General features: G+C 49.7%; 8 protein-coding genes across 8 annotated transcripts; 4 read left to right on the top strand and 4 right to left on the bottom strand.

The window, feature by feature from the left end:
• Positions 1-1,805: 1,805 nt before the first annotated feature.
• Positions 1,806-4,873, top strand: BGZ61DRAFT_396378 (uncharacterized protein; the record flags this gene model as incomplete). Its single annotated transcript, XM_046242956.1, has 5 exons — positions 1,806-1,966; positions 2,019-2,073; positions 2,124-2,630; positions 2,695-2,880; positions 2,937-4,873. 5 exons carry the CDS (start codon positions 1,806-1,808, stop codon positions 4,707-4,709), a joined length of 2,682 nt encoding a protein of 893 aa, XP_046100890.1. The 3' UTR covers positions 4,710-4,873.
• A 481-nt stretch (positions 4,874-5,354) lies between these two features.
• BGZ61DRAFT_496627 (Rieske [2Fe-2S] iron-sulfur domain-containing protein) lies at positions 5,355-6,804 on the bottom strand (the record flags this gene model as incomplete). Its single annotated transcript, XM_046251041.1, has 5 exons — positions 5,355-5,389; positions 5,450-5,575; positions 5,624-5,989; positions 6,047-6,518; positions 6,568-6,804. The coding sequence occupies 5 exons, from the start codon at positions 6,802-6,804 to the stop codon at positions 5,355-5,357; spliced, it is 1,236 nt and encodes a 411-aa protein (XP_046100889.1).
• Positions 6,805-7,717: 913 nt separating this feature from the next.
• Positions 7,718-8,782, bottom strand: BGZ61DRAFT_359326 (uncharacterized protein; the record flags this gene model as incomplete). The annotated part of the gene is made up of 4 exons (XM_046241066.1): positions 7,718-7,782; positions 7,839-8,442; positions 8,506-8,643; positions 8,696-8,782. 4 exons carry the CDS (start codon positions 8,780-8,782, stop codon positions 7,718-7,720), a joined length of 894 nt encoding a protein of 297 aa, XP_046100888.1.
• A 771-nt stretch (positions 8,783-9,553) lies between these two features.
• On the top strand, positions 9,554-12,243 carry BGZ61DRAFT_426207 (fungal-specific transcription factor domain-containing protein; the record flags this gene model as incomplete). Its single annotated transcript, XM_046243675.1, has 2 exons — positions 9,554-9,859; positions 9,950-12,243. The coding sequence occupies exons 1-2, from the start codon at positions 9,676-9,678 to the stop codon at positions 12,241-12,243; spliced, it is 2,478 nt and encodes an 825-aa protein (XP_046100887.1). The 5' UTR covers positions 9,554-9,675.
• Positions 12,244-13,353: 1,110 nt separating this feature from the next.
• BGZ61DRAFT_552067 (uncharacterized protein) lies at positions 13,354-15,292 on the top strand (the record flags this gene model as incomplete). The annotated part of the gene is made up of 2 exons (XM_046255523.1): positions 13,354-14,210; positions 14,331-15,292. The coding sequence occupies 2 exons, from the start codon at positions 13,354-13,356 to the stop codon at positions 15,196-15,198; spliced, it is 1,725 nt and encodes a 574-aa protein (XP_046100886.1). The 3' UTR covers positions 15,199-15,292.
• Positions 15,293-15,661: 369 nt separating this feature from the next.
• Positions 15,662-18,031, bottom strand: BGZ61DRAFT_496624 (uncharacterized protein; the record flags this gene model as incomplete). The annotated part of the gene is made up of 8 exons (XM_046251040.1): positions 15,662-15,721; positions 15,826-15,942; positions 16,005-16,457; positions 16,532-16,652; positions 16,818-17,524; positions 17,579-17,634; positions 17,818-17,898; positions 17,956-18,031. 8 exons carry the CDS (start codon positions 18,029-18,031, stop codon positions 15,662-15,664), a joined length of 1,671 nt encoding a protein of 556 aa, XP_046100885.1.
• A 718-nt stretch (positions 18,032-18,749) lies between these two features.
• Positions 18,750-21,005, bottom strand: BGZ61DRAFT_457160 (uncharacterized protein). Its single transcript, XM_046246618.1, has 9 exons — positions 20,707-21,005; positions 20,409-20,627; positions 20,140-20,356; positions 20,031-20,081; positions 19,946-19,969; positions 19,785-19,892; positions 19,636-19,734; positions 19,228-19,570; positions 18,750-19,163 (listed from the first exon to the last, which is right to left on the bottom strand). Exons 1-9 carry the CDS (start codon positions 20,728-20,730, stop codon positions 19,160-19,162), a joined length of 1,089 nt encoding a protein of 362 aa, XP_046100884.1. The 5' UTR covers positions 20,731-21,005; the 3' UTR covers positions 18,750-19,159.
• Positions 21,006-22,135: 1,130 nt separating this feature from the next.
• BGZ61DRAFT_520466 (Alpha/Beta hydrolase protein) lies at positions 22,136-24,254 on the top strand. Its single transcript, XM_046252451.1, has 5 exons — positions 22,136-22,450; positions 22,522-22,684; positions 22,745-22,973; positions 23,029-23,969; positions 24,025-24,254. Exons 1-5 carry the CDS (start codon positions 22,242-22,244, stop codon positions 24,097-24,099), a joined length of 1,617 nt encoding a protein of 538 aa, XP_046100883.1. The 5' UTR covers positions 22,136-22,241; the 3' UTR covers positions 24,100-24,254.
• Positions 24,255-25,373: the final 1,119 nt, after the last annotated feature.

The raw sequence follows: 25,373 nt of genomic DNA, 5'->3' as shown, positions 1-25,373 counted from the left end.
CCCCCACTTCAACGGTGTCGATAGTGCATTGTAGAGTGTCAATACGAGGGGTGAAAGAGGATAATACCGCGTGCCCTGATGAGGTTGCCCCATCTTTTCCGGGCTGGCTCGTCGCTGATGTCCGCGCGAGTGCTTTGTAGGATGGTCGTCGATCTGTCTGAGTGGTCTTTGGCACCGACCTTGTCGACAATAATCTCGCTTCACATCCGTCCCGTGTATTTTTCTTGCGCGTTGGCTTCCTTGGCTTCTCTTGCGTCACCTGTTCTCATCTCTGTCCGAGTTCTCCATCTAGAGCAAAGTTAGGTGGGGTTTCGTGGTGGACAAGGGGAGGCTCGCAGTCAATCAGACTTCGCAGTCTAGTGAGCTACATTTAGCAATGATATGTAACTGGTAGCACAAACTCGAGTTGGAAGACTACGCTTCAGCTGCCAAGGATAGCATGCCCAATACTTGGAGAATTCGGCCTTCAAGCAGACCTGCCATGATGGAGCGAGGTTGGGCCATCAAACGTAAGCGAAGAGGCAAAACAACGTAGCGTGTAGGCATTTATTCATAGCAAGTAGACGCCCCAAATACACCTCACGCCCGGGTCCTCAAATCCACGTGGGCGGTTTCGCCGGACCCATGAATCCAACGCTCCCTCCTAACCTCGGCTGTGTCGGTTCCACCGTGGCCAAGGGAGTCTCCTGGCCTACCACGTAGTAGCAACTCACGTACCCACCTCGCGAAACAAAGCTGCTCGCTTGGGCCGCGTGTCCGATCGATCCGTTCAGTAGTGCAATTGTCCACTTTGCGGAGATGTCTCAAGCTCGGCTCGAGCGCAACACAATATGAGATTAGCCATAAATGGCTAGTTCCCCCCTGCAAGGGTCGAGTGCGTCAAGGGAGGAGCCTTAATAGCAAAGCAGCAGGTATACGTATCCGTATGCTTTCTTTTCAGGAAACACAAGCTCCATTCTACCACTTCGGTTAGCTGGATCCAATCGCGCCTCCCTGCCAAGCGACTGAAAGCCCAAGCCCATCCCTTACTTAGATGCCTGAACAGATCTATCACATCGATACACGAACAGCGTCTTCGACCAACAAGATCCACAACGGAATTCAACCGGTATTACGCACAGGCTCCTCCGGCCCCCCCGAGACCCAGCTATAAGAATGGTTCCGCAATAGCTCATAACCCTAGACCAGAGTTGGCCTCGCTTATCGGATCCTGCGGGGCTTCCAGCCAGTCGGGGCTCGTCGGCCATGATCCAGTCCCCCATCAACCACGTGTGTTTTGGTGCGCTCCATACATCAGACATCGGCTCCAAGTCGGGAATAGCTTCCTCCCAAGGCCAGGTCGGCACCCCAACGTTCAGCTGGTATGGACCTCCAAGTGCCACACTAAGACATTGTGACAGCTGAAAGCGGGTATCGACGCCCCTGTTCCACACCTTAGCACTGATGCCATCTTTGCTCCAAGTTCCAAGCCACCAACACCGGCCACGCCTCCATTGGCCATCGGCGAAGAACGACTCAACTACGATGAGTTGCTCGATGGCTTGGCTCCAGAGAGTACCTTGTCAACTAGACTCTCCAATGTTTACACAGCGTCAGGGGGGAAATGCCAGGTAGGCCGAAGCCTGATCCCGGTCCATGTTAGCAGAATAGTGGGTTGTCTTTCGAAGCTCCACCAGACCCGAGCTGTAGTATTAAGAACCGTCTTTGTCCTGATCAGGGAACCTCCAGGCGAAGCACATGTCGTTCCTCACTTGAACAGACGACGGCAACTTTCCGAGTTGCTGGTCCCAAGGATTTCCGTCAATATGTCAACTGAGGATCTCCTCCGCCAATACCAGGGCCACATTGTCCCCCAGACTTACAATGCCGGCTTCGTCGCTCTTAGCTACGTCGTCAGTCTTGTCGGGGCTGCGTCGACGCTCGAGTTGATCAACCGCCGGACGCACTTCATGGGTATCTTCAACCAGTATGTCGCTCTCCTCGAATACCTCGCAGGAACACGATGCTAACGGGAGCAGTCTGCTCCTGGTGAGTTCGGCTATAACGATGGGTGGCATATCAATTTGGTGCATGGTGAGTAGCCTGAATCAAGCTCATCCAGGCGTTCGCTCACCTCCCCCTAGCACTTTATCGGTAACCGAGCCATTGACCTGGCAAATGGAGAGCGTGAGTTGCAGGTGGCGTACTCGAGCGGCTTTACCGCCATCTCCTTCTTCGTACCTATTATCGTACTCCTGGCTGCCTTTGTTGCTGTCGGCACGAACGATGCGGTCTCTTGGTGGAGAATCCTTATCGGCGGTGTCCTTTGTGGCGCTGCTGTCTGCGGAATGCACTACCTTGGAAACAGATCCATTCAGAATTACGTCTGCACTTACAATCCAGCTTTCGTCGTCGGTGCCGCTATTATCGCTGTGGTCGCCAGCATTATCGCTCTCTCCACGTTCTTTATATTTCGAGCCGTTTGGGCCAACTCGTGGTGGAAGCGGACTGTCTCAGCTTTTATCCTCGCAGGCGCTGTGTCTGGGATGCATTGGTGCGCTGCTGTCGGGACTCGATATCGACTAGTCAACATCAAAACTGAGACTAACGAGCCGTCGAGGAGTGCGACAGTCATTGTCGTTATCTGCCTGGTCAGTACCTACATACATGCGGCTTGAGATTTGGAGCCCCGACCATGACGGCTGATCTTCATAGTCACTTGGTGCTTGTTTTATCCTCGCCGGCTCCGCCATCTTCCGGACACGGAACATGAGGAAGTCTGCACTTCGGGCGCAGCAGATTACCCTAGGGGCCGCCGTCTTTGACAAGCATGGCAGGATCCTAGTTGATCCCGATGGCTTCGTTCCCAGCGCTGCTGTTACAGACTCGTTCTTGGAAAAGGTAAGAAGTGACTTCATCCAGCGGTAATCTAGTTGGCCTAACTCTCACTGTTATAGAATGCCAAAGAACGGTTTGGCAACGACCACCCACTGTTCCATTGGATGTTCCAGGCATCCCGAAATTGGAGTGGGATTTCAAGCCTTCTGGCAGGCATGAGACACCATTTGCTTCTGTTACCGCGCTCTGGTCGCGATCATGATGCGGGAGCAGGGATCCAATTGAGCAACGAACACGGCGAGATCATTGACAATTACGACATCATCTTCCGCGAGCTTTTCTGTCTTGCCGCCATGACACTTGCTGAGCGACTGAATGAGGACATCACTTCGGTGGGATTCCTCTGGGACGAAATTCTGTCAACTGGCGCGTTTTACGAGCGACCACAGGCGCGGATGCGGAAATCGTCCCGAAACCCTGGCAAGCCGGAGAAGGAGGAGGACAACAGATCCGACGAAGACCAGAGCGGGATCGACATGTCAGAGAAGGGCCTCCCATCTTGGCAACAGGGATATGGACGTGGCTCGCTAATGTTTTTAGTCCGTCGAGTTGAGACAGATCGCGACGCGGACAGATTAACATCAGCCGGTTACCGATTTGCTGAACTGCACCAAGTTAGCGACTCGATCCGAACGAACATGCAAATCCGGTCACCCGATTTCGAGTCGACACTACGAAGTATGGCGACGTTCTCAACCCAGGAGACTCGAGTGTCATCCGGAGTGCATCTGGGCTTCTTTGCTGTTCGAGCCCGAGTCGATAATTCTCGTGGATTTGAGGTGCTGGTACGCAAGGGGGCTCGAAATCTGCTTCCGTCCGTGGGCCTACAGTTGGAGACCGTCCAACGCTGGCACGTAGACTTCCTCCGGCAGTTGGAAGGGATGCCCGTCTCAAGCGTTGTTCCCCAGCTGTTTGATGCCGACATAGCGCCGGAATCCCCGCGAGCGGAGGCATTTGCGAGACAACTGGGGGAAGCCATTCGGACTCTCCGGAATTCCATCAAGGACCCTTTATTCGAAGATGCTGTGCTCTCATCGACCATTGTGCGTCTACCCTGCCACGACGATCAGGGCCAAGCAGAGACGGCCATGATAACTTTGCAGCTGGTGGTTCCGATCCACTCGGTGCTGTCAACCCCCGACTTCGAATTCGTGTCGCTGGGCGTCTTGAAGATGCATCAGGTTTCGGAGCAGTACCACCAAGCATTTACGCGAGGCGTGCATCAGGAGTTCGGGCCCATTGTCAAGTCAGTCATTCCGCCTGAGGACTTTTCGAGAGAAGGTCATTCGCGACTGGCATCATTGGTGTGGCCGTTTCGACGATCCAAGACGGTCGCGGCGATTCGGATGAATGACAAGTCGATGGCGACGGTTGCTAGGCGCCGGGTCTCATCGGATTCAGCGCGGTCAAGCTCAACCATCAATCTGTGCCCACCTGGGAGCGGCATGCGGGCTCAATCAGTTGATACGGTAGATGAGTCAGGAATGTACCCATCGTCCGACGACTCGCGAGTGTCACCGCCGTCTTATGGAGGCATCTTGGTGTTCCAGGAAGTGACGGTGAACATTGAAAAGGGTGACCTGGGAAGCGGAGAGCGCCAATACCCAGGAACTAGCGAGAGCCAAGAGGCCATCGTTGCGGAGGGGACCCACGGATCACGGAACAGGTCATCAGTGGTGGGTATAGAGCTACAGCCAATGGGCCGCGTGGTTACGGATGTGCATGTCGGAGCACAGGTTTCTAGCAATGTTGAGGTACACAGCGGCGATATGAGTAGCGTTTTGACCTTTGTTGATATCTTGTTTGCGGAGAGTGTTAAGAGACATCACTGAGTCAACATTGACTAGGATATAAGGAGGGGTTTTTGAATAGTAGTATGAAGCTATCTGGGCTTCTATGTCCAACCTTTTCCTACCATAATCCCTGTATATTTTGTACATCTCTCTTCTCACTCACATCAGACGCCAAAAGAGATGAAATGAGCACCAAGTACACTAAGCAGTAGCATCTGTCATTTATTTCTTGCTTGGCGTGAAATCGATAGTAACTGTTGTTCGGAAGTTGAATGGATTCCCAACAATGTGCAGACCGCACCATGCTCCATTCCGCCAAGCTCTGTTTTATTCACCTTCGTGGGCAATTCAACTGCTATTCAGGAGACTTTTCGCTGTATCAGCATCGATTTTAAGACCTATTTCGACAAAAGACTTTATTATACTGGTAAATGGGCAAGGACATGGACGAGAGGGAATTTTCCAAAGCGGAGTCAAATATGAACGTCGTGGTGTCGGAATATCAGTAATACCAGAATGCCGACATTATGGAGCTCATCTGTACTTGCATTCTCTTTTGATCATCCCTTGATCTTATGAAACCATGGATTGTCCTCGCTTGATCTATATTCCAATTGATGTAACAATCCGATGCAGTGCTGACCTGTTCCCATTCTGCTGATTCTACACTGCCACCTCAATATATCACCAAGCCAGTTTGTCCTCCATTGCCTGGCATACTATTCAATCATATTAAATTCAAGATTCTCACACGACAGTTCAGGATATTCTTGACTTACTTCCTTCCGCTTGAGTAAACGCTGCGCTCTTACACTGCTGCACTGTAGCTGGTTTAATATCTCTTCCCGCTATTTTCTCCTCCTGTAGATGGGCTTCCACAATATCAACGATTCTCGCTTCATCATCTACACGTTATGTTATGGAAGTTCACTCAGGGCTCGGGCTTAACATACAGCTGTCATCGCTAAAGTTGTTGTCAGAGCTTCTGAGCTTTGTATATACTCTTTCGTATTCTTGAACCTTGGATGTGACGAGGCTTTGGAGATTTTCTTTCAAGATGCCCTCAAACTTGGAAGAATTTGAGTGTTTGGTTGAGTAAACATCGCACCGTAGTGTTGTCAATTGTGTAGACTCTGGAGAGAATGTGAACTGGTACCAGAACGGACTACCAGCCTTCGTGTACACTGCAGTAAGTGGAAAGTAGTGTAGCTGGCCCGTGAACCTCATGCCAAAAGTGAACAAGGTACCAAAAGCTTTGCTAGAGTGATCCCTAGCAAGCCCATTTGGGATCATGTCGCCGTTCTTGCTGGTTTCGCTGACTGTTGCTCTTTAGCACATCTTCCCTTCTGGGGCTTAGACGTGGTTAATGCACTTACCTGCAACCTTCCAATTGAATTTCCCTTTAAATTCCAAACTGTGGACGAGTTGCGAATCTTGGCGGATCCCAGTGGGTCTTCCGATCTTCTTCGCGGCGATGAACTCGGTATCGCCTGCTCCTTCGATGGCACTCAAGTTAATATGGACGAAACCATAGTTGTCCACCTTTGTGTGAATCTCGAAAAGACTGTGTTGTTCTTTGTCAAAGTCAGGGACCTTTTCAAAATGTGGCGCCTTTGTAAGTCGGCCTATCGTGTCATAGCTCCATCCATGATACTTGCATCCTAGGACTGTCGATGATCCGGCTGGTTTGCTGGTCACAGGGAATGCCCTGTGGCGACAAACATTGTGGAATGTTCGCACAATTTGGTCTTTTCCCAGAATGAGGAAGAATTTGAAGCCAGCGAGCTCATACGAGACATAGTCTCCGGGGTTCACGAAGCGACCGCGGTGGCTTACGCAGATCCAAGTCTGCCCAAATTAGGCCAGATCGGAGAAAGTATGATTAAATGGATCGTACCTTGCTAAAAATGGCTCGTCGTTCGAGCTGGAAACGCGAGTCATCAGTCCACCATCCTTTAGGGAGCGCTCGTCGCTTTGTTGCTTCATTATTCGTGACTAAAGCAAGTGATGGGGTGGTAAAGATCCCGGATTTGGATGACGGTACGACTTTTCCAAACAAGAACCAAAAGTTCAAGGAAATCGAGAGTAAAAATGCGCAAAAGAATGTATCAGGCAGAAGGCTAATGGGCTCCATGATGTTGATAAGGTGCGGCTCCGAATAAGTAGACTGGGTAGAATAAAGAGTTGATGATCTTGCTCGGGCATAGTGGTGAACTCGGACTGAATTTCAGATATATAAGAGTCAGTAAACATACCAATATGTTACTGATGCCCAACAGATTGATCCTCGTGGGTTGATAAGGTAGCACCGCCCAACGTGTATCGGTTATCAATGCCGAAATTGGAAAGTATGTCCCTGAGTCGAACAACAACGCGGGGAACCGACGATCAGAAGACCTGACAAACTTGGGAGCATTCACGACCCCAAAATGGAAATTCATTCCTTTACTGTTGATAGGGTGGACATATCTAACGGTGACAGCGCATGACCCCTCCCCGTCGTATCCCAAGATAGCCAGATCTTCGACGTCACGCATTATCAACAGCGTCATTTTTGCAAACTGGCTAGGGAGCTACAGTCAATTTATCTTTACTTGAATATGAAAGATTTTGAATTCGGTAACCTTTTTAGCAATTTTATTTTAGGTTCTGTGGTGCAAGGAAGTCAACGAAGATGGGTGCAGTGGCGTTGAGGTATCACTCCACTGGGGGTTGGTGTCTAACAGTATCCTGACACCATCACCTAATTGCGCGGAATCTCTGAAAAAAATAGCTAACCAAAATTGCGTACTATCGGCCACCTGTTACGGTATAGTTGCAGTTCAAAAAAATGACCAAGATAATTAAACAATGACTACGGCATGGCGAGTCAGGAAATCCAGAGAGAGGGCAAATGCAATGAAACCATTCCACATCATGGATCTTCATTTGTGTCTGGCTACACTTCCAAATCTTGCGAATCGTCACAATGAGGTCGGTTTTGGCTTTCAATTTTGACGCTATCTCGACACTCGTTACTCAAGCTCAGGCACATCCGTGGCAGCAGTTTAGGCCCCGACTGTTTCCTCCCGGAACTGAGCGGAACACATTTCCAGAACTCGGCCTTGGTAATCTAATGGCAAATTATGAGTACGTATTTCAACACCAAAGTTTAAAAGAACGACTTACACGCAACTCCATTTTCCTTGTCTGGGTTGAGAACGCCCTCTGTGTAAATGCCGGCTCCAAGGTTCGCCTGCGTCTTCTCACAAAGGTCATGGTCCTCGAGTCCAACTGTGCGCGCGAACTTGAAATAGTTCTCAAACTCTTCAGAACCATCGGGTTCGCAATGGTAATAGTCGAACAGCATTGTCGTCTGGGCAGGGTCCTCGGACGGGCAGGCGCGGAACGATGACATGCCGCCGGCATACAGATTCAGCGTGGAGTTGGGGAAGAAGTAGAGGAACAAGCCATCATCTGGCCGGTCTGTCTCGACAAAGTGCTGCGAGTAGTTATGTTTGTTCCGAATCTCGTAGGTAGTTGGCGCGTACGCCTTGGAAAACGCCGGATGTGCGTAGGGACAGTGGAGACATTCCTGAAATCCATCGACCATGGCCTTCCAGTTGTAGTTGCCGGGATATTTGAGTGTTCTCCTGACTTGAAACTTTGTAAAGTCGACGTGTGCTATCAAGTCCTCCAGACCCGGGAAGTATTCCTCGAAGCTGACGGTTTCGTCGGAAAGGGTCATGAACAATAACCCTGTCGGTGTCAAGTGGCTGCGCATCTCTTGGCCCTATCGTGTGTATCAGCCACTTATAGGTCCGTCATCGTCGGAAATGGAGGTATATCACCATACCTCGGGGTCTGAAAAGACCCTGAGACTTTTCGGATCGGCAGAATCGCGCCGAACGAGGAACTTGATCTGTGCCAGTTCATAGGAGTAGTCTCTTCCTACCTCCGGCCATCGGGTGACTGCACCAAGCAGCATCCATGACTAAACGATGTGAGAATCGTATTGGAGAAGTTAATTGGACTCCAAGACCAACCTTGAGGAATACAGCCCGCCTCTCTAAGCTGTATACGGCCTTGCTGGTATACCAAGAGGCGGGAAGCGTTGTTGAGCAGTTGGCCATTGGAGTGGATTTTGAAGAATCTGCAGGTCGTTTACTTTTCAAAAGGGATCTAGAAGAACTGAAACTCGGCAACGTGAATGTAGCCATAGATTTGCACATTAAATAGATGACGGACATAATAACCACGGCAAAGGCGTTGTTTGGCGCTATTCCCAGTACTATGATCCAACCAATCAGGTCACGAAGGGAATGCTCTCCAACTGTCCATTTTGGGAAATGCAATCCGCAGGTTTCCAGCCAATTGGAGAACTCGCGGCGTGTCATATGTAGCATTGGGCAGGTGACAATCTTGTTCCCCACCGATAAGGTCGCAATAATTGTGGTTCGGAGTTGATCTTCCAGGCGCCGTGCTGTAACTGGACCATGATACTTCAGATCCGTACGATTAGTACGTCGTACTGTATGTACACTACGTGTAGCCCACATAATATGCACTGTGCGTTGTATATCCATGCCTTGATACGTGTCACGGCCGCAGATGCGCTCTTCATGTGTTGATAAGACCCGACTTGCTCTGTTCATTGCCTGCCGAAGGGGTCAGGATTTGTAATGGGTGACTGCTCAAGCATCGGGAGTCTATCTCCACGGAAACCATGGACTAACTTAGCTCTAGCCTAGTTGATCACATGCGGACAGCCCGCACACCTTGAGTTGAGTGCTGGCTGTGACCTTGTGCCCAATTGAGTAGTTGCTTGTGATCTCCTTACCACGCGCCGGCCGCCTCACCGACAACACGCTAAGCCATAAATAGGTATGTTTGCCTCCTCACAGCGCTATCTCTCAACCCCGTATCAGTGCCATTTCGATTTCTTTCCATCACGATGCCGTAGTGAGGGGAGGACAGTAACTCGTCAAGCACTGCGCTGCCTCTGACAGCCAGTTCTGCATCTGGGATGAGTGCGACATCTTCGCCTTGCTTGGCTATCGAAACCATCCGGCCTATGACACAAAACATCACCCCATCGTCAAGAACAACGAGGAGACTGGTCCAGCCACGTCGATTGCTGCCCCGCGGCTCTCCTGTACTGAGGGATGGAGAGCCATCATCAAGGCCCAAGTCCAAGAAAAGTCGCAACGGTTAGTTCTGTCTCCTCCCTCGATCCTGCCGAACAGCTCAGCGGGGCACGAGGGTTGATATCGAGCAATGCTAACGCATCATGGTTGCAGGGTGCGCAACTTGCAAAGCAAGAAGAAGAAAGTGTGATGAGGCGAAGCCATCTTGTCGACAGTGCGTTCGTCGCAGCGTCATATGCGATGGCTACACCAAAGATCTGAGATGGAAAGAGTTCCAGAAACCCGAACATCCGACCGCCTCTTCACACGACGAAACGCCAAGGCGTCCCATACGCCCTCCGATTTCTCGAAAGCCCGATGATTCGCGAGAAACCACGCGGAACATCGAGCTACAAGATGATGCACTTCGCAAAACTCAATCAGAGTATGGGATATCCGAGCCAGTTGACTCAGAATCTCTGCCACCCGACACTACTGAGGCTATCACTAGCCCCAACTTTCGCAGTGAGAGCCCCTGGTTTATACGGGAGTCTGACCCTGAGGTCGACGTTTCCTTTGACATATCTCCCAGCCCTCTAGGGCAGCTTGACGACCTCGACGCGCTGTTTTCAGGTTCCAACGCTGCCGACGCTCTTGATGATCAGTTTCCACTGCAGCCTGTCAGTCGAGCAAGGGCTACCAGGTCCTCAACTCTTCCTCCATTTGATGCAGTAGAGACCACAGATGTGTTGCGTTTACCAAGTCAACAACCGGAAACACCAGCATATCACGATGGTTGGGAAATGACCCCCCGATCCCATAGTTTCGGCTCTGGCTACCAGACTCCGAATCTGTCGTTTCGCCTAACTCTGCCATATTCCTCAAGGGGAGTCATGCAGGACATGCTGACAGGGATATTCCCTCTTTACCACCAACCGCACATACACAGCGATAGTCCAGAGAGTGTAGCTCTTCTTTTCGACCGTCGAATATGCGAACTTCTCTCCATCAAGGATGATCCAACCGGAAACCCATGGCGGACCATAGTCTGGCCTCTCGCCAAGGAACATCCTGCACTCTATCACGCAATCGCTGCCATGACCTTTTTTCAGGGATTCAATAATCGTCCACGTTTTCGTGCTCAGGGTATCCGCCACCTTGAACGCAGTATGCAGAGTCTGTCGGCGGGGGACAGTAGCGGCATGCGTCTTGAAGTGGTCCTGACTGTGACGGTCGCTCTCGCATTCGCACAAACCTGGAGCTATCCGAGATCGTCCACTGCAATCAAGCATATCGAAGGCGCAAAAGTCCTCCTCCAAAAGGCTTTCTCTATGCATCTCTCTTCTCAGGTGCCGGAGCGCAACCAAGCCGCTCTGAACTTTCTTGCCAATACCTGGATGTACATGGACGTCCTTGCACGCATTACCTGCCACAACATTCAGGCTCTGGACGTCGATTTCATGACTGCTCGCAGTCTAGACAATCCTGCAAATGATTCTGGGCCTGAAATTGACCATCTCATGGGATTTGCAGGGACGTTATTTCCTTGGATTGGTCGCGTGGCAGATGTTGTTAGTCGCGTGTGGCGAACACCAGAAAAGCCCAACTCTCTCACCATCATCTCCCGTGCCGTTGCACTGAGAGCGGCTATCGAGCAGTGGAATCCCCCTATAAACTCTCTTGGAGTAATCGAAGGTGAAAGTCTCACTTCCCATACTTCGGATCTAATCCAGACGGCAAACGCGTATAGATGGGCAACACTGCTTCTCCTGCATCAAGCGGTACCAGAACTTCCCAGTCGAATTGGTTTCGCTGAGATGGCCCAGAACGTCCTCATCCTTCTCGCTACAGTGCCTCTCACATCCCGCACGATCGCATTCCAAATTTTGCCTCTGTTAATGGCTGGTTGCGAGACGACAGAACCTGAAGACAGAGATTGGGTTCTGGAAAGGTGGCAGTCACAGTCTGCAGGAAATACGTCAGGAATCGTGGAGCGGTGTGTGGAGTTGACAAAGGAAGTTTGGAGAAGACGCGACAACCATGAGAAACACTGCGTGCCGGGCCACCTCTGTGGGGTTGAAACACCATCTACTTCGCTTCCTTGCTCAAGTTTTGGGGCTACTGACTTAAATGCCAGCTTTGAACACAGGGGTATGGAAGGTCGTTCTGTTGAAGAAGATTGCCTTTGTGGCTTTGAAAATGGGCGGTCCACGAAATCTTCCAGTTTGCAGAACTTGACTATCCACACGAGAAATATGGATCCTGGAACGAGGCTCAAATGCGTCGAGTTTACAATAATAAGCAAATTGCATTGGTTCAGCATAATGAAGGAATGGGGCTGGGAAGGTAAGGCGCCTCTTCTTGCATTGTCTTCTAGTATTAACTTTGTACAGTGTTATTGGGCTGAGAGATTTCCTCTTCTATTCCTTTCAAGCTCTAGTGCATGCAAGGCAGTAGTGAGTTTCTAACGACAAAACTCCATTCATACTTTGCCTCGTATGCTGGTGTTGATGACTATTTACACCAAATTCTCGAACACTTTGAGCAAAACAGTTGTCTCCTCTCTGAGTTCTTATGTTCATTATATGGCTTTCGCATTGCAGTTGATGTGACCTTCCCTACAGCCTTAGTGACGATGTGTAGGCCCCCCTGTCAATCCGGCAGGGACCTGCCTGCTATGCATGATGACCCCGACGTGGTACAATTCCTGCTTTTACCTCTCTGCGATTGGTTGCCTGACCTGCATTTTCTTCTCGAACATTCCAGTTCTCTCCAATCCTTCGCCCGCGATCTAATAATAGCTCTTCGTGCCACAACCGAGAGGGGGCTGAGGGCTGCAACGTTTATTCCCCTATATTCGCAAATTCTTGCTCCTGTAGCAATTGAACTAACTTACGAAGTATCTTTCAAGGCTATCAAATACCGCTCTGGCCCCCGGAACCTTTCTTTTCGACCTGAAATCTAAGTAAAAGACCTGCACACTACCACCGGGTTTAATTGCCATCTTTGTATCAAGACGGCAGATTCAAAGCCACCGACACATCTCATCGCCAAGAATTCGACTTCAAAATGCATCATTCTACAGCTGATGACAGCATCTCAGCCTCCGTTATTTCGAATGACACGAGCCGAAGTACAGAAAATATACCACTGGTTGCAGGCACTGCTGCAAATGACTCTGGAGGAAGCTCTGCGAGATTGAGCTGGTGGCTTCGCTTTGTCATCTTGCTATCGCTTCTGGTACTCATAGAGTCAGCCATATTTTTGTCGTGGCTCTGGTTCGAAGATCCATCAACAGACTTATGGCGCCGTGTTGTGTTAGGTTCGTTCTTGACGAAGGCAATAACAATCACCGGTGTGCTCATAAGGACTGCGATTGGGTCACTTGCTGTCATATCTACTTCAATGATTGCCTCAGTCGCCCTTGAGTCTCACGGTGTCCCTCTCGACGCGGTTGCAGAGGTCTCCATTGCTCGCTTTACGAATGGCGGACCGCAGTCCCTTTTATGCTTCTTCTCTCAGGCAAAACATTCAAAGCACCTATAAGATTCTTAGCTACGACACTTTTGCTAGCTGTTATGGCATCGCAATTCACCTCGACGCTACTTGTTACCGACCTTGAGATTACACGTATCAGTTCGTTTAACCAAACGATCAACAATAGCTTCAATTTTCATCAAAGCACGTATGATATTCTCGGGGTGCTTAATTCCAAAGTCAGAAACTACTGGGAAAGGAGACCAGATATATCTGAGACATTTGCTGAGTATTCCGAAAGTGGCATGTCGGTGGAGGGCGTTGATGATACCGGTCCGACGATTAGGGCGCTGATTCCGCTCGCTTTGCAATCTGAAAGAGAGGAATTACGGACCTTTGAGGGTATATCTCGGGTCATCGATGTTCGCGTCTTGTGCATACGACCGGAGCCTATAATTGACCTTCGGTTCTGTCACTCCGAGGTCGAATTTGAACCGATATACCGATATCAGATATGTGGTAATGCGACGGCAAGAGTCTCCAATTTACCAGTGCGCAACATTGAGACTCGCGGCAGCAATGGGATCATCACGACGAATTTTACGTGTCCTCTCTCTGGCTATAATGACAACGATAATAGTTGGATGTTGTGTTCAGTTCCTGGAAACATTGCCTCAAATCTCACAATCGACACAACACGCTCCACCAACATGGGCGGCATCTCTGGAGCTTCTTGGCTGATATTCAACGAACGTCCATTTAAAGGAAAGGGAGTTTTCGACCCATACATCGAGGATGAGCGATTGGCATTTTTGAACGCCACGCAATCCGGTCCATGGCTGCGCCAGTGGAGCCGGCTTTCAAGGAAAAGCCTTCTCGACGGGACAAATGTTACCATGGATTACCCTTTGGATATGGCTTGGTGCTTTGCTCCGGGAGGTGATACAACACAAATTGGGTATGTTCGCCCTTTTCTTTCTGCACCAAATACTAGTTTTAACGTCGTATCTTGGTGTTAGAGATGGAGAAAGGTTACAAAATCTCAACATCAAAGCATCGAGCCTATATAATCGAACAGAACCTACCTATCCTATACATGGGATGCCAATTCAAGTTCCTATGACACATCTGCAATTAGGAACCAACTCGGTGTCACTAGTCTCAAGGAACGATTAACAAATTCTAACCGAGGAATACTTACGATATCTCCGCAGGATATGAAAAAGTCCCTTGCTGAGGCTCGAGAAAAGGCACGCGGGCCTCCTTATCAAGACGGTGACGATTATTATGGCTGGATGGATTTTATTTTCCCAGATACAACCAATCTGGCTCTCTGTCCGACTTGTCAAGCTGATGATAAATTCCAAGTCGTTAACAGTGCTTCAACGAGCCTCTTTGCCGAAACCATCAAGGACACCAACTCACCAGCTCTTGCGCTACAAGGTTTACTGACGAGCGTCATGCGCATGGTATACTACGACTACAATACTTTCTTCCCTTCCACAGACAAAGCAACAGTGACTCGTTTCGTATATGTCCAGGCACCACAATCTACACGGGGATACATGACTGTAATGGCAACCATAGCCATCAATGTACTTATCTTTCTTGTACTTTACTTTTGGCACCGCGGCACCCGGTTCAGCTTTATTGGCAACGTGTGGCAAAGTATCGCGCAAGTTTCCGAGAGCAGAGAGACCCAGCAAATCCTCCGTAACGCACTATTTCTGGAGGACAAAGACCTCAAAGAATGTTCCGGAAGAGAAAAGATCCCCGAAGGGGTTATCCTGAAAACAAGGTACTACTCCAAGAAGACTCGTGATGTTGTCTTCGACTTTTTTAAGGGCTGGGAAAGTTTTGAGAGGAGGTCTGATAAGACACGGAGATTCGTTGTTGATAATGGCATTGTCAAAAGGGTCAAGGAAGAACACGAGGGCAGTATCTGAAGGAGATACCTGTAATCTTAACATAGAATTCTCAAAGGATAATCCTATATGAGCTGCAATAAGATGTTGGGGGAGCGTGACCTCTTGACCAAAATTCGTCCGGACACATATGAACATGCTTCATTAGCTCAGCATAATAAATTAATGATACGGCGGTTAGTCTCGTAATTTGTTCTATTGATTTGGCACAGCTTTATTAGGCTAACGAGTCTATATTTGTTCATCTCATGCTCCATATATATAATGTGGTTTTAGAGCTCTCCTCTTAGTAATACTTTGTCTTCGCAACTTTTCATCTGGGGGCGTGCGACAAGCAGGATCTAGTACACATATCTTGCTGTATCACAAGAAATCTTTCTTCATGTATGTTTTAGTCTTCGTCTGGATGTTTTTCGATTTGATCCACGCAATGGAACTGGAGGAATTTCATCTCCCGACGCAATGAAGAGACGATTGCTTGAACTTAGTTATCATCGATAGCTGGGATAGTTGATATGAAGCCCAGGCTCCAAAGAATGCGACCCTGATGCGATGTTAGAATTTCTCTCTCTTTCCCTTTCTCGTGAATCTGAGGTTCTCGCTTATGGAAAACTAATAAGACTTGAAGCTCGGAAAGGATGGGCTTACATGTCTACAAAATAAACCAACAATCTTTGAACCTGCTGGTTGAACAATAGTCCACTTTTTGTCGATTGCGAACGGATGCTGGGGAGTCGTGACTTCTCGGTCAAAGCTCGTGCGGATCTGCATAACGCGGCATGAGCACCGATCAACAAAGACATCATCGGACATGATCATATCCATACCTTCAGTCCTGCTAGATATCCCCCCTTCTCCTGTACTTCGATACTTCTCAACTCTTCGCCTCCAGAACCGTCAATCGACATTGGAAAGCGATGATCTTGAGGGTTTTCGAACGTCCTTGGTAGGGTATAGGCATCACCTAATGGGCCGATGTGCCCCAGATGGCTATTTTGCGAGGCGTCGGTAAATAAGAATTCGATACCAGCGATATAGGCTATGTCAAATGTCCAAACGACAATTTTGACCAGTTTTGATGGATTTCGACAGTCTGGTCCATCGAAAAAGAGAGTCGTGACTGGAAGGTCAAAACGATGTGGCGGTTGGTCACCCTCACTTCCGTTGAATAGCAATCGTTCGGGCGGTACATGAGGATACCAAAGACACGTGCTTCGCCATTCATTATCTCTTGGAGGCTCACTCGAGCTGTCACGACTCAATGAAACAAGTTTCAAGCCCTGAGAAGAGTCAACACATATCCACTATTTCTCAGGGTCAAATGCAATGGAGAAATATGGAAATAGAAACTCACCTCAAGCTCGACCTTGACTGCAGAAATGCCTTCAGCTTCAGCCAAGTGCCATCTTGGAAAATCTCCCGGTTCGCCCGCCCAAGGAGACCTTGTGCCGTCGTCAGTAATAACTGCTATTGCTCTGATCCCCGACTATCAAGAGCAAGCTCCCATCCTTGGATGCGTTGGACGGTGGGAAATTGAATCGGAACACTTTGGTGGTGGGAAGGTATCCGAGAGCATGCTGTTGGCCTCCTTTCTGAACAAATAGTAGACCAGACACAAACGGGCCGCTTGCGGTGTGAACAAAAATACAGAAATACGCTGTACTTCGAGAGGTTGTAAGAAACGAAAGGCGCGGGCCCGCAAAACTCGGCAGCCATGTCTGAAGTTCTTTTCTGGGGCATTGATCCCACGTGCAGCTGTGCGCCAAGAGATTTCTCCTTCGTCTTCGCAGAACTTGGCTGCCCTGGGAGACTCAAACCAAGTTTTCAAGGGGGATCCATTGCAATGAACACCTTCCATCTGAGAGAGTATTGATTGAAGTTGCTTAGCGAGTCCCCAGACGCGTTTCCGATTGGCCACACCGGGATTATCGCAAGCCCAGGTTTTAAGCGATAGATATAGCGCCTTCCAGGACTCTGGAGGGTTATGAAGGGCCTCGGGTATATGATCAAACTCATTGCCTCGTTTAAATCGGGATGCCCAGAATTTCTCTGGTAGGTTAAATATGGCGAAGCCTGAGGACGCTAGGCGAATTGAACGAACATCGGACGTCGGAAGGAGGGTGGCAATGAGTTGAAGAAGTTCTGGTGATGAGCGGGAAAATTTATCTCCCGCTAGATTGAGGTTGTCGGTGCTGAAGCGAGACTCGAATGCGTCGTTTTGTAGGCGAACAGATTGTCTGATAGCCTTCTCAAGGCCGGGGATATCGAACGGATCCGATTGCAAGTCCTGAGGTATAGATGCCCAGTCCGAGAACCGACTGCCTGGGATGGGGGTTTCGTAATTGCTCTAGAGGTCTGCCGCTCCTCCGTAGTTGTGTCCCCAATCCATGATACTATCCACGCCGATGGGCATGGAGAGGCAGATTTCGAAAAGAAGGCGACGATTTGGTGTGAAGTCTGTATTGAGAATGTTCCAACAGGATGAATGAAACGCCCAACATCAAAATGGCTCTGGCTCGTACCGGCTAGTCTCGGGGTGCACGAGATACTCCAGATTGAATGTCTTCAATGCAACCTCAATCAGGGAGTCCGGATCAACAGGATCATCGTGACGTCAGCGAGGGTCGCTTGGAACAATACCCGTGACGACATCGTCGTATTCGTCACACATGCCAACTCCAGACAACTTGACATTGTCCCACTCATCATCCTCTATCCACACTACGAAGCAGTGTCAGCTCAATCTCGGGGCTGCTTGAGTTGTAGTGCCAAACTCACCGGCTCGGAATTCTTTTAGCCATGGCTCATGGAGCCGCCGAGTGATTGGAACTCCACAAAGGACACAGTATCCCATGGTTGCAGAGAGAGCTTCAGTACTGTGGCAATCAGAGGTGGCTATACTGGTCAATAATGTCTCAATTGAGAGGTCGAGGTGAGGTCGCATTGGCCTTTCCAAATCCAACTGCGCTAGTGTACACCTTGATTATCAGGAAGACGTCGAGCCTCCCTCTTGGATACGTGCTGGGCTGTGTCTTACCAGCAACTGTTGACTTCCTGCATCCAAAATCCTCACCTCTGCCTCTTTCCACCCCATCATTGACTTTACAGAGGAACTAACTTGGAGGGCTTCTGTTTTGGTCCCGATGGTTCATTACATTGTATCATCTTTAATTAGTCTCAGCTGGCCGTAAACCTGGTCCATTAATTTCACTGGTCTCTCATCGCCACGGTGCGGCTACCCTACGGTTGGTGCATGACGCGACCACGCGTTCCCTTGTCCGTAGCGTCCAAGCGGACATGCAATCCCACCCAGTCAACACCTATGTTCCGATGTGAAGGCCATAATAGTACATATTGCTAAGCTCACTATTTCGTCTTCAACCTTGCTTCCAACAGGCACGATGCATGTCATCAACAGGGAGATGCACCTGTTTTCTTCATTAGAGCAAAAAGGCAGCAATAAGTTGCCAAAGTATGTGCTGGAATGCTTTCCCCAAGTCTTGATGCAATTCGATAGAGATATCACTATCACGCAGGTTTCCAACCATCAATAGCTTTTAGAAAATTATGCGCCGCATTATATTGGAATACACACTGTATAGCCAAGGTCTCTTGTGATTATATAGGTATATTGGTGATATATAGGAGTGTAGTTTTAGGAAACATGTCCTGTAGGGTAAGCAAAACTGTCCCGCGCTTCCTGGACCTAACACTCTCCGTATCCATATGAGTCGCATAATTGGCCGGTATCCAGTATTATTAAGACTCCAGCGACAACTATTCCCTATATTCCGAGAATAAAATATTGTCGCTACCCAAATTCCCTGATCCTAGTCTCTCATATGGAGACATATGATACGTGCCGGAAACTTACAACAGCTTGAACCTGGCTGACTCTCCCTATTGAAGCAACATCTTCCCAGAACATAAATAGTTCTAGACCACTTAACGTCGCAGTTGGAGGGCCCTCCATCATGCAACACTAGCTGTTCCAAGATATTAGGGTATTACTATTACATAGAGACTTAGAAAGGGATAGGATAAACCCACTAAGCAAAATTACTATACTTCGCTTCGGATCTTGTAGCGTCCCCCCTCCCATGATGCATCTGCAACGTTGTGCTCACTGTAATCCCGCTCTTGTCTTGTGTTCGAGTGCCTGTGCCAGACGCAACTGACCCACCGGCCCCTGAAGCGACCGACACGGCCTCCTTGACCAACTCATCCTCAGAGTCGTTCCCTCTCTGTTGTGTTCCCCCAACAATATTGGTCGTGATGCGACTTTGCTGGGTTCGTCGACTTCGATTGTGACCGGCCGAGGAGAGTTCGTAGTGTCCGTAGTTGGAGCCGGTTCCTGCGCTCGACGAATGGCCTAGGAGGACGGTTCGGAGGGCTGTGAAATGTATGTTAGCGCTGGGTAAAGAGGAAAGAATGGCAAGTGGAACAGAGGTGACGAACGCGGGAGGCATGTGGCTATGATTGCCACAGCGGTTTCAACCATGGAGACCGTACAGGTCAGCATGGTTTCGTTGCGCTTCGAATAGTACGCTCGGATAACTATGCTCGTCAGCACGCATATCTTTTTAGCCGGCAAGAATTGTACATACTGCTCGCGATGACGACGAAGAATCCAAGCGCAAAGATTGCGGTCACGCCGAGCTTTTGCTTGAACTTCATCTGAAGGTTGAGAACCATCGAAATGGGCAAGCTGATGACTGCAAACCATTAGTTCAGGCCGTCGGAATGGGAGATCACGATCGCCACTCACTGATCACATCGCTAAAGATGTTCACTGCACGCAAGTTAGTTTGTCACAATTGACATGTCATCTGCAGCAAGGGTAGGATCCTTACAGAGGATAGTAATCCAGTAATTAACATTCGCGTTGGCTGGATCACATTGGTCTGCGAGTCGTTAGTTTCAAAAGCTGGTACATTGATTCTCGATTGGAGTTGCACGTACATGTCGGATCTAGGGACCATCTCTTGTTGTGCGGGAAACACTGAAAGATGATGTGGAAGAAAATTAGAGTCCACGTAGCCGCCAGCAGTCCCAACACGACGTTGTAAATGATTTGTAGTTTTGTTCCTCTCGCAGCGAGCCTCTTGTAGAACAGCACGAGGGCGATTTTGATGGCCCATAGCGACGAGACGTAGAGAATCGATCCGGGCACAATCATCTTCAACTCCATCAGCACAAAGACCGGCATCACTCCATCGCGACCAACTCACCTGCATGATGTGGATGAAGTCCTGTCGACTGGCGGTGCCCATCTCGGCCATGCCCAGGTTCCACATGTACTGCTGGATTGCCAGGTCTCCGACGAGACAGCATGTCGCCAAGATGATGAAGCCATCTTCAAGCGCCAGAGACCCGAATTTGCTGACGCGGATCCACAGCCGTGCCACCACAAAGATGAAGGCGACGATGGTGCAGACGTACCACGATACCTTGAGATGGAGTCAGTCAGCGTCTTTGATCTACGGCCCACAATCACGACTCGAGATCAACGCAAGGGACTGCACCTACCACTTGACCAAGACCCTCTGCCATTGCGATTCAAATGGTGCTGATGTCGAGGTGGCATGGGGGAATGTGGTTCTGGTCTTGTCTTATTTCTTGATCTACATTCCAGTAGCTGTTTTCCGTCCTGCCCGTGACCCACGGGGCTTGCTTTGGCCTGGAACGACGAGCAGGGGGTTCGCTGCGGTGCATACGAAATAGTGAGCACACCTTCTTCCATTAGTTCCATGGCGTCTGCAGGAGCATGGCTTCTGCAGGAACACGGCACCTGAGGTTCCCGGTGCCACGGAACAGGTGAGCCAGGATGGTATGGGCAAGGGTAGGTGATATACATGTTTGCGGGCTCAGGTCCGGGACTATTGAATCTCGTGCAGCAACTGCCACGAGCTCTGTCACGAGCTCATGGGACATGCTTGTGAGGGTTGCACTGAAGCAGGGAACAAGCCACGAAGCGAGCCCTGACTTGCCAAAGTCCCTCGTCTTGCCACGCGAGTTGTATCGGTCGCTTCCGAACAACTCTCCGCCGTGTCGCAATCAGTGATCGGCGAACCCCCTGAATGGAAAAACGACCCCTGAGAGTCACGCAAGTACGGCGAATATAGCAGGCCTTGGCGAGCTAATGATCTGCGCTAACACTGCATGGGCAGAGTGCATGGGCAGAGTCTGCATAAACTTGGTGGGAAATCTGCATCCTTGTTATGAGGTTTTTACCATCCTTCCGACGATTAAGCGGAGAGACGACGGATCGGCAGATTAATTCCCTATACGGGCAGCCGAGGCAGCGCGAACTATTTTGGCTGCAGGGGAGTTTTGCAACCAGAGTGTATCCACCTCTCCACTCCAAGTTCCGACGATGGAGCCTTTAGTCAATATTTGTCACCTAGCTCCGACTAAAGACTGCAATGTCAAGGCAGGATCCTCAAGGATTTGGGTTCGAGCGGGCGCTGTCCCCTGGTTCAATATAAGAAGGAATTGCAGCCGTTGGGAAGCGGAACGAGAGCAGGTTTTATTGGTATTCTTGCTATAGTTCACCACACAATGAATTAACGGAAAGAGCCGGATCGCCGGTTTAAAGTGTGGCTTGATAGTAATGTCTTTTATTCCCGCCTCCCGTCCAAGCTAAGTTGAATTATCCAATGTGCATTCATGTAAAATGGACGGTTCGTTTCGACTAGTGAACGCCAAGTCAGTCGGACCATCCGGAACAAAACCCCTCCCATACCGGCTGAACTACTACGTAGTACTCCGGATGCTCTGACCAAGCCGACCAGGGAACCTAGTATTTTGCACCTCTTCTCCACTCTGAATAGGCGTAGTTCTCGTTCACCTGAGCAATCAGCCTTGCCACTCTGGCCGCTCTCGTAGTAATGCCGAGCGCAAAAGGAGGCTGCAACGTAAATTGTGAGTGGGCCGTGTTAAAGCACGTTACGTAGGTCTCATTAGCGAGCCTTTGTATTTCTTGCATATGAAGTCTCGTCAAGCTGATCATCACCTTTTCTGCTCCTCAGCCATTGCCGCCAGTGTGTTAGGATTCAGCCACCATGGGACTCGCCAATCTCCTCACCAAGGCCACAGGCCTAGTCCTTGTTGCGTCGTTCGTTGCTCCTGGACTTGCTACTCCATGCACAGTCCTACCGGCCATCCCCACTGCCGTCATTCCCCAGGGCACCATCAAGGGCTTCCGCGACAGCTCGAGCAACTCGGTCTTTCTGGGCATCCCGTTCGCTGCTACCACGGGCGGAGAGAACCGGTACGTTCGGCACACACCCGACCTACAGCACATTGATCTATGTGTCATTCAAGCTAACACCTTTCCACCAGATGGCGGGCACCTAAGGACCTTCCCAAGTCCAACTCAAGCTTCAGCGCGACCTCCTATGGCCCAACATGTCCTCAGGCCATTTCCGGCACCCTCTTCAGCCAGCAGGGCGAGGACTGCCTGAACCTTAACATTTGGGCGCCCATTGAGGGAGAGAAGCTGCCTGTGAGTTTGCCACTAGAGACTACAGACCAACAAAGTCGCAGCTGACTGACTTTTGTCTAGGTGTTTGTTTACATGTACGGTGGTGCCATGGTCACAGGCTCAAGCAGCAACCCGCAAATACAAGGCTCTAACTTTGCTCGCAACGGTGTCGTCTACGTCAACTTCAACACCCGCGAGAGCATCTTTGCCTCCCCTCACTCGTCCGAGTTGGAGGATGGCAAGGAGTCGCAGAACTTCAGCATCCTGGATGTGGAGAAGGCCCTGGAGTGGGTTCACGACAACATCGCGGGTGCGCATCATGCCTTCGTCCACAATGTATCAACACTTTGCTAACAGTATCACAGCTTTCGGAGGAGACCCCGATCACATCGTCTTTGGTGGCCACTCCTCAGGCGGTGTTCAGGTCGACCATTACCTCTGGAACCACCCCGACAGTTGGCTCAAGGGTGCCGTTGAGATGAGCGCCAATGCCATGTCCGGCCCAGCCTATGCCCCCGCCAACCAGGCTCTTGATGCTGTCGCAGAGGAAGTCGGCTGCTCTACCGGTGACGGTCAACTTGACTGCCTGCGTGAAGTCGATGTCTACGCCTTCCAGACGGCCAACTTCAACTCTACCTTCAACACGTGGTTCACCCCCGTCATCGACGACATCACCCGATTCTCCAACTACCAGTCCCGATTCGCTGCCGGAAAGTACGCTTCTCACGTCCCCCTCCTGACCGGAACGTCCAACGGTGAGGGAACTATTTTCAGCCTCGTCTACGGAGCCGAGAACAGCGACTTCTCGTCATGGATCAACACCTTCGATGCCGACAGCGCCTATATCCCTGACGCTGCCCTCATTGCGGCCTACCCTGAGTCCGACTATGCCAGCGAGGCGCTCCGCAGTGGCGACCAGTATGGCGACGCCCGGTTCCAGTGCCCCGTGGACTACCTCCTCGACATGCGCAGCAGCGTGCAGAACACCTGGGCTTATCGATTCTTCGGTGCCTACGACAACGTCGTGGGTGTTCCTGGAACTGCGCCCACCCACGGAACGGAGGTGCCCTTCTTCCACGGCGGCAACGAATGCTTCAGCGCTCTCTCAGGCGTCACTACCGCGCAGCAGGAGCTGGCTGACTCTATCCACACTTGGTTCGTCAAGTGGATCAAGAACCCCAGCGCCGGCCCTGGTTGGGGTAAGGTGTCACCCACGTCAGGCGAGCTGGTTAAGCTGGGAGTTCCTGGCGATGAGCTGTCTCTGATCAAGGCGTCTACCAGCGACTACAACGCTCGGTGCCAGTCGGTAAGTTGCCTCTTATCTTTTCGTTGTCTTTGGTTGTATACTAATAGGTCACTAGGTCTACAACCCTCTCCTGCCTCTTTACCCCGTTGTCCAGTCCGTTCTGGATTTGGTTGACGCATTGTTGTCCTAAGTTGCGAACTACATCTTCGGGTCAGTGTATATATGGTATTCAAGACTGAATGACTTCTAGATAATGCTATTTAAACAACTGCTTTGATACTCATTTAATTAAAGTAGCTACTTAGCACTTACTCTTTTAATAATTAAGACTTATCTTCTTGTTAACCCTGAACTATGATGCCTTGGTTAATTGGCTGTAACGGGGTCTGATCTGATATACTTCACCTCTATATCTAAAGAACCTTCAAAAAAAGTATTTGCTTTATACTTGTAATCAATATTATTTAATTTATTGCATTGTCATCGTAGCCTTTATAGCTTATCATTGCCGGTTCTAATTGTTCCAGGGGAAGACTGTTGCTACAGAAAACAAGCAGTAATACACAGTGAGAGAAACATGAATTCTTTATTTTATTTTACATCATTTTAGCTTGGCAAGATACCATCAGGTAGATTGAAACCATGTATTAGTTATTGACAATAGCAACACTGACACATGACCCGCAGCCGCGCTAAAAGCATCCAGACTGCCATTTCTTGGGCTATGAGTCCATGCATACGTATGGAATCCAAGGGGTGCCAGTAAAATTTCAGAGTACCGCTAACCAATGACTTCTTAGCATGCTTTGTCCCATGATAAGGCCTGTGTGTGGTGGGTGGATGGCTGCAAGGAATTTCTTGACATGGAACTTGTCGATCCGGCAAGAGTGCTATTCGAGATGTTCATCCCGTAACTTACCTAAGACTTGATAAATCCCTATAATCGCAGTATCGAGCTTGAATATGCAGAGGACTCATGATACGTTCTGATCCTGTAAATGATCTTTTACACTCTGCTAATATGGGCTGAATCGCAATGAAATCAAGTCCTATTCGAAAAAGACGAAAATATTGTCATCTGCGATCATGCTGATGCTAAATTGGATCTTTTGCTTTGCCTTCCTCGTCTTACTACGATATCTGCCATAATTCGAGCACTACAATATCCACAACGATACGATCTACCAAGGATTCCCCCTTTACCACACTGCATCTGGGGGCCGTTCGACTGCTCTCATACGCTCGAAATGGCTTCTTACTCCCTTTGCCGCTTCACAATGCGTTCATCGGCCACCAGACGTCGTACAATCTAGAGATGGCGATGCTACGGTTGCTATATTTCCCGAACCATCTACTTCGCCTTCGTCACCCACTTTCGCGTTTCCTTGGACTATTCCCCCAAAAATACCTACCGGAAGGCTGGGTGCACCGCCAAAACCTCATTTTGAATCACTGTCTCATCTA

Source organism: Ilyonectria robusta (genome assembly GCF_021365365.1).
Source record: "Ilyonectria robusta strain PMI_751 chromosome Unknown BGZ61scaffold_18, whole genome shotgun sequence".
Lineage (NCBI taxonomy): Eukaryota > Fungi > Ascomycota > Sordariomycetes > Hypocreales > Nectriaceae > Ilyonectria > Ilyonectria robusta.
Note: the sequence above shows the minus strand (reverse complement) of the source record. Positions and strands in the feature narration are given on the sequence as shown.

Bases quoted from the DNA above. Each gene is read 5' to 3' on its own strand.
- BGZ61DRAFT_457160 (XM_046246618.1), bottom strand. From the start codon at position 20,730: ATGGCAGAGGGTCTTGGTCAAGTG. The intron at 20,628-20,706 runs GTAGGTGCAGTC...CTCCATCTCAAG, and splicing joins CAGAGGGTCTTGGTCAAGTG to GTATCGTGGTACGTCTGCAC. The intron at 19,735-19,784 runs GTATGTACAATT...TGACGAGCATAG, and splicing joins CTTCGTCGTCATCGCGAGCA to TTATCCGAGCGTACTATTCG.
- BGZ61DRAFT_520466 (XM_046252451.1), top strand. From the start codon at position 22,242: ATGGGACTCGCCAATCTCCTCACCAAGGCCACAGGCCTAGTCCTTGTT. The intron at 22,685-22,744 runs GTGAGTTTGCCA...ACTTTTGTCTAG, and splicing joins TTGAGGGAGAGAAGCTGCCT to GTGTTTGTTTACATGTACGG. The intron at 23,970-24,024 runs GTAAGTTGCCTC...ATAGGTCACTAG, and splicing joins ACAACGCTCGGTGCCAGTCG to GTCTACAACCCTCTCCTGCC.